This window comes from Betta splendens, chromosome 1 (assembly GCF_900634795.4).
Source record: "Betta splendens chromosome 1, fBetSpl5.4, whole genome shotgun sequence".
Classification (NCBI taxonomy): Eukaryota; Metazoa; Chordata; class Actinopteri; order Anabantiformes; family Osphronemidae; genus Betta; species Betta splendens.
Genome location: NC_040881.3, coordinates 3,602,053 through 3,608,231, shown reverse-complemented (window position 1 = coordinate 3,608,231; position 6,179 = coordinate 3,602,053). Strand labels below are relative to the sequence as shown.

Genomic DNA, 6,179 nt, shown 5'->3' with positions numbered 1-6,179 from the left:
CTGCCCAACTAATAAAAATATGCTGCAGCGGATTCCAAATTCCAGTACCTGTCTGTCTTTGCCCACCTCTCTCCTCAAACACATCATAATCCTCCTCCCTGTGCAGATGAAAAGCGCAGCACGCTGCATAAAAGGCAGGTAGAAGCAGAAACCCGCTCAATGGAGGCACCAGAAACCTGGTTCCTGCTTCAGAACCGGGTTCAGAATGTGTTTGTGGTTAAATCAGGCAGACGGAGCCGAGTTCCGCACACACACACACACACACAAGCGTTCATGCTCATAATGACTGCGTGTGCCACAGGTATCTGCAGCCTGGTTTCAGCTTTCATCGACAGCGTGCATCGTCTACAATGGTTTTTGTGCATTGTTTAAAGAATTGTTCTCAGCGGCACAAAGAAGAAACAAGGAAAACACACAGCACCTGATGAAATCCATGCAGCCATCATCCTATTAGAGCGTGGGGACGGAGATAAAGCTGTCACTGGGCAAGTGGCAGGTGGCCAGTTCAACAGGATAAAACCAAACATGTTTATTGACATAAAATTCAAGTGAATTATTACTAAGGCCACAAAACGCACTTTTCAATTGAGCATAACTTATTTATTTGCAATAAGTTGTTTGCAAACTGTGGCACATTTTGTTGCTAATTGACACAATGATTTCCTGCAGATGCACAAACGGTGTAAATGTGTACAGTCGGTGGAGACGGGACCTGCACACATGCATCCTGTGCAACTGTAGCTTTTTCTGTAGGTGTAGAATGTATTAAAAGGTCTCGCTGTGATTAAATGACCGCTTTATTAACTCGCGTTAATTGCATCCATGCACACGAACGCAGTCTTTCTGCAGCTTTGTTTTGAGCGTAGATTCCAGGCATTTTTCCTACCTGTGGATCTGAGCAGCCTGTCCCATGACTGGCAGCTCTATGCGTGTGTGTCTGTGTGTGTCTGTGCTCTACCAGTCATAATTATAATATTTCTGGCTCTAAAACATCCTCAGGCATCATTATGTTTCCAGATTTCTCTTGGCGTGAAATTACAAAGGAAAAGAAGTCCCATTCATAAAGTTAGACTGAAGTAATTGCAGTGATCACTGGGTGGTGCCAAACGTCTTTATACAGAAAGTTTCTTATCTATGAGTTGTTTAAACCTCCAAGTACTTTGCATGAGTCTCTCCTTTAGCACGAGGAGACAAAGAAGCAGCCACTGAGCTAATCTGTCTTCGTGCATTGTGGCTGTGCACCCTGTCCATGTGACGCTCTGCCTCTTATCCTCTTACCTTGGCTCTCACATCACTGCTCATCCTGCAGCACTAGTCTCCGTTTCCTCGCCAAACAGAGAGGCAGCACATCTGGAGTCATGGTGAAGCAGAAGAGGAAGGTGGTGCTGATCACCGGCTGCTCCTCCGGCATCGGCCTGAGTCTGGCTGTGATGCTGGCCAAGGATGAGAGGAAGCGCTACCGTGGTAGGTGTGTGTGTGTGTGTGTGTGTGTGTGTGTGTGTGTGTGTGTGTGTGTGTGTGTGTGTGTGTGTGTGTGTGTGTGTGTGTGTGTAATGACATAATACACAATTATTTGCTAAAACATTAAAGAAAAGTAAAAATTTTTATCTTCATAGAATTCCACATACCTTGTTTAAGCCTTCATAATCAAACCGTCACAATCACTTATTCCACGTCGTTTACGAATAAGCTTCTTACATCAATGCATGACTGTATGTACAGTAAGAGTCTTACATTGTCCACATGATGATGCAGCTTAAACCTGTCGTCATTGTCCAAATACACGGCAGCAGATTTCCATCAAACTGTATTTGCAGTGGTTCAAGTTTTGCAAAGGGAGCTGCAGGAGCATAAATGAGGAATAATAACAACTTAGAGTCAGTCACAGTCTGTTCAGCTGTCTGATCCTACGTCACTACAATAAAGCAACAAATGCAGAACTACGAATTCATTCAAAGATGCAGGACGCAAAGAGGATACGACTGTATTGACCTCACAGTGAGGACATTCTGTTTTTAGTATTAATTAACAGTATTAACTGTGCAAAACAAGGCATTAAGAAAAAAAATAGTAAACAATAAAAAATGACTAATGTAAACTAAACTAAATCAAGGACAGCAGCCTCATACAGTATCAGGCTGCTGAGAGTGATAACGTGTGATGACATCAGCTCATTTTTGGTCGAACCATAGATAAACAGTTCTGACCTAATGTTCTGTGCTTTGTAAATTTTTGAAATCATGTTTAAGGGAAATGAGAGACAGCGTCAACAGAATGATGTTTAAAGCGTGCATTTGAGTCCCAGCTCCAGCGCTGGTTGGGCGCTGCTTGGCCCTTGTGCGGCTGGAAGTCGTGTGTGAGTAATTGAGATAAGGATTTCACATGAAGGACCAGCTCCCAGTTTACTACACTACTTAAAACATTACACACAGTTACACACAGTTACTCAGAGTTACGTCTCTGATCCGAACTTAACCCAATGTCATTCTTAAGTCATCAGACAACAGCTAATTAGCCTTGGCTTGGCTAATTATCCCCCGCCTCCTAAAGCCCCTGTGAGGATGAGAAGCTGGCAAGGGCATTTCCTGGAGGAGATTCAGCACCAGCACAGCAGGAGGTTAATGTTTAGACGCCAGCTCGACTGACCCACACAGGGTCCACATGTTTCTGAACCTTGAGCTGCCTAGTCACACGTCTATGTGCATCGGCAGCATGAAGGTGCTGGAGCTGCAGCTTTGCAGGGACTTCGTTACTGCTCATCCATTACAAAATAAACTCATGAAGCAGTGGATAAACTGAAGGAGAGTTTAATTTGGCTACTGCACAAACTGGTATAACATCACTAAAAGCATAGAGGTGTTCCTCTTTTCAATGATGTCCATCAAATATATATAAATGAATGTATTTGGTGGTTTTGTGACTTTCTCAAAGGCACAGTGACAAAAGAGAATGACCAGGTCAGCAGTTCAGTCTTCAGCATCTCTTGTGTTCATACTTTAAGACACTTAACTTCAAGTCATTCTAGTGCGTTCAGCAAAGCAGCTCTGACGTCTCTGGTGAATAGGATTAGTTGCACCCAGTGGACTGAGCAGTATTATACTGTATAGACCCATATTTGCTCCAGGGGAGGATGATAGGAGCCATTGTACATAGTACATAGTTGCTGAATCATGTCTTCTCATATCACCCCATTCTCCACAGTCATAGCCACTATGCGTGACCTGCAGCGTAAAGACAAGCTGCTAGAAGCTGCTGGGGACGCCTATGGGAAGACGCTGTCCCTGGCTGTACTGGACGTCTGCAGCGACGAGTCGGTCAAACAGTGCATCAGTGGCATCAAAGACCGACACGTGGACATCCTTAGTAAGGGAACGCATGCTGGATGATTACAGGGTTTAAAATGGACCTTGACTCCATCTTTGCTTTCTCCTCTGCCTGGTCCAATAAGTCAATAACGCAGGTATCGGCATTGTGGGTCCAGTGGAGAGCATCACCCTGGAAGAGATGAAGACGGTGTTTGAGACCAACGTGTTTGGAGTGATTCGCATGATAAAGGAGGTGATGCCTGACATGAAGCAGAGGAGAGCGGGACACATCATCGTGATCAGCAGCGTGCTGGGCGTGCAAAGTGAGCCGAAATGATGGGTTTGTGTGCGTTACTGTGATGGACGCGTGACGGATGGATGGAGGCGGGCGGCTGTGAGGAGAGACTAATGAGGCACCGCCGCGCGTCTCCATGTGATCAAGCACTTTGCTGTCAGGAGCTAGACCTTAAACAGGCACTTTGTCTTTGCAGGCGTGGGCTTTCACGACGTATACGCAGCCTCCAAGTTCGCCATCGAGGGCTTCTGTGAGAGTTTGGCCGTGCAGCTGAAGATGTTTAACATCAAGTTAGTGTCACTGATGTTTGAATTACCTGAAAAAATTCCAAAACATGCAAAAACATATCTCTATCTCTCACTCAGGCTGTCGCTGATTGAACCAGGCCCTGTTCGCACTGACTTTGAGTTAAAGATGATTCAGGAGGTGAAGGAGAGGGAGTGTCCAGGAGCTGATGCTGAAACTGTGTATTACTTCAAGGAACTCTACCTTCCTTCTGCTATAAACATCTTTCCAGCAGTGGGACAAACACCTGAGGAAATTTCTAGAGTAAGTTCTCACATTCAGTATCAGTGTCACAATCCGTTTGCGACCGCAGATTCCTGAGTCTAAGTGTGATTGTCGCTGTCGTGCATCCCCTCGTTGTGCAGCGCATCAAGAAAGTGATGGAAACAAGCCGCCCCAGTTTCCGTAACCTGACCAACTCTTTGTACGCACCGATCGTGGCACTGAAATATGCTGATGAAACCGGAGGACTGTCTGTCAATTTCTTCTACCACATGCTCTTCAACCTGGGCCCTGTACTACATTACACTGTAACAGCCATGAAGTTCCTCAGCTTTGGATTTCTGAAGAGTGGTACAGTTTCTCCACACTAGAAACAATAAATAATATACATTATGTGTAGTCAACAGAAAAAGCTAACACAAGGCTAAGGCTTTTATTCATTTTTGATTTTTAAGACTAAAAAACTCAAAAGCAAGATATGTTTATATATCCACATGATATATTTATATATACATAATTCTCCAACTGTGACAGCTATCAAAGTGTGCAAAATAATTTCCCTCTGGAATTAATAATGTTTTTTGAATCTTGAACATACACTGAAAAAGTCTGGCCTTGATAGAAATACAAAGAGGTTTACCTCAACAAACAACAACAACAGCAAAAGTAAATCCTTTTAGCTTCTATCTGTGCTGCAGGTCCCCCCTCCTGACACAGTTGGCTGTCTATAAAAAGCCCACTCAAAAGGTGACCCATTCCAGGCTGGGAGGACGACTGACCGGGACACGGAGCACGAACAACAACAAAGAGCTTGAGCAGCGTTTTATTATGTCCTCTCTGTAAAAGCAGCTAAAATCCAGGGTTAATGATGTTCTGTAAAGGTTCACACTCAACAGAAAACAGGTTTACGTGAGTTCTTAGATGACGTATCACTGCAGAAATATAGGAAATTCTAAAACTAGCTCCACTAAACAGGACTCAGGCTCAGACTCATGCAGCAGAGGATGCCTCCGTTTCATAGTTTATGCTTTGTCATTTGCCATATTTTGTGCTGCACATACGAATTCTGTGGTAGTGAACAGTTTTTACAGATTATTTTTCTGTGGATAAATACCACGTGAGTCCACCTTAGTTGAATTACTACACCCTTGTTTAGGATTGATTCTAGCCCCCCACAGTGCCAAGAAGTAGGGTTTGCACTTTAGACTGCTTGTAGTCGGATTTTACTTAATCTGTACTGTATCTGTCCCACACAGCTTGTTTGCAGCCATTACTGATGCAAAGATATGTTTATACTTTATACCAGTGTCTATTTACATGTATAGAATTGTGTTGTTTGTAGAACTGTATCTGTAAAATGATTTATTTTAATTAATCAAATCTTATTCTGTATGTTTATTAAATGTGCAATAATTCAAGCAGAACAATCGGTGATTAAATAAAGAAAATTAAACATTTTGAGTTGTGAGATGATGTTTACTTCTTACTCTAAGTTATTTTATATATATTTGAGTTGTTTTTTTTTTTTACAAATGTGTGATTTCTTCACTGGGTGCACACACTACACTGTGAATATGAATTCAGTTTTAGAAGGTTCTAATTTTTCAGGGTGGACAAGCATGACTCGTTTGGTCTATACTGAAATTTAAGAAAAAATATCTCTCATTTAAAAAAAAAAAGACTTTTCCACTTGTTTAATGTGTACGATTAAGATTATTATGTGTGATAGGTTTAAAAAAGTGATTACAAATACTTTTATTAAAGAAACAATTACTGGGTTTATTGTAACCAAGATTTAAAAAAACACAAAACACAACGTACAGGAATTAAATAATCTGATACTCGTGATAGGAAACAAATCTGCAAACTATGCTTTACCCTAACTTTGCTATGCTAGCAGGCTACATGGATTTTATAGGAATGCAGTGATATGTTTACGTTATGCGTTACTCATACATATTGTACTGTTATATAGTTACGGGAGCTGCAGAACTGAAACGTTTACCGTACGTGTTTTAAAAACACCTCGTTTACTTCCGTCCTGCCGCTGATCCGTTTATCTGCGCTCTGCT

At 42.3% G+C, this 6,179-nt stretch overlaps 1 protein-coding gene across 2 annotated transcripts; it reads left to right on the top strand.

Annotated features, from left to right (window-relative positions):
- The first annotated feature begins 1,104 nt into the window (after positions 1–1,104).
- LOC114856002 (retinol dehydrogenase 8-like) lies at positions 1,105–6,111 on the top strand. Of its 2 annotated transcripts, XM_029151582.3 has the most exons (7): positions 1,105–1,464; positions 3,202–3,363; positions 3,449–3,628; positions 3,797–3,890; positions 3,966–4,149; positions 4,251–4,458; positions 4,806–6,111. In XM_029151582.3, the coding sequence occupies exons 1-7, from the start codon at positions 1,359–1,361 to the stop codon at positions 4,817–4,819; spliced, it is 948 nt and encodes a 315-aa protein (XP_029007415.1). In that variant the 5' UTR covers positions 1,105–1,358; the 3' UTR covers positions 4,820–6,111. The 2 variants fall into 2 exon arrangements, with proteins under 2 accessions (XP_029007415.1, XP_029007405.1); XM_029151572.3 differs by having other exon boundaries at positions 1,107–1,464; positions 4,251–6,111.
- The last annotated feature ends 68 nt before the right edge of the window (positions 6,112–6,179 follow it).

Excerpts from the sequence above, each read along its gene's own strand:
- LOC114856002 (XM_029151572.3), top strand. The coding sequence starts at position 1,359 with ATGGTGAAGCAGAAGAGGAAGGTGGTGCTGATCACCGGCTGCTCCTCC. Across the intron at positions 3,364-3,448 it reads CCGACACGTGGACATCCTTA|TCAATAACGCAGGTATCGGC; the intron begins GTAAGGGAACGC and ends TGGTCCAATAAG. Across the intron at positions 3,891-3,965 it reads CTGAAGATGTTTAACATCAA|GCTGTCGCTGATTGAACCAG; the intron begins GTTAGTGTCACT and ends TCTCTCACTCAG.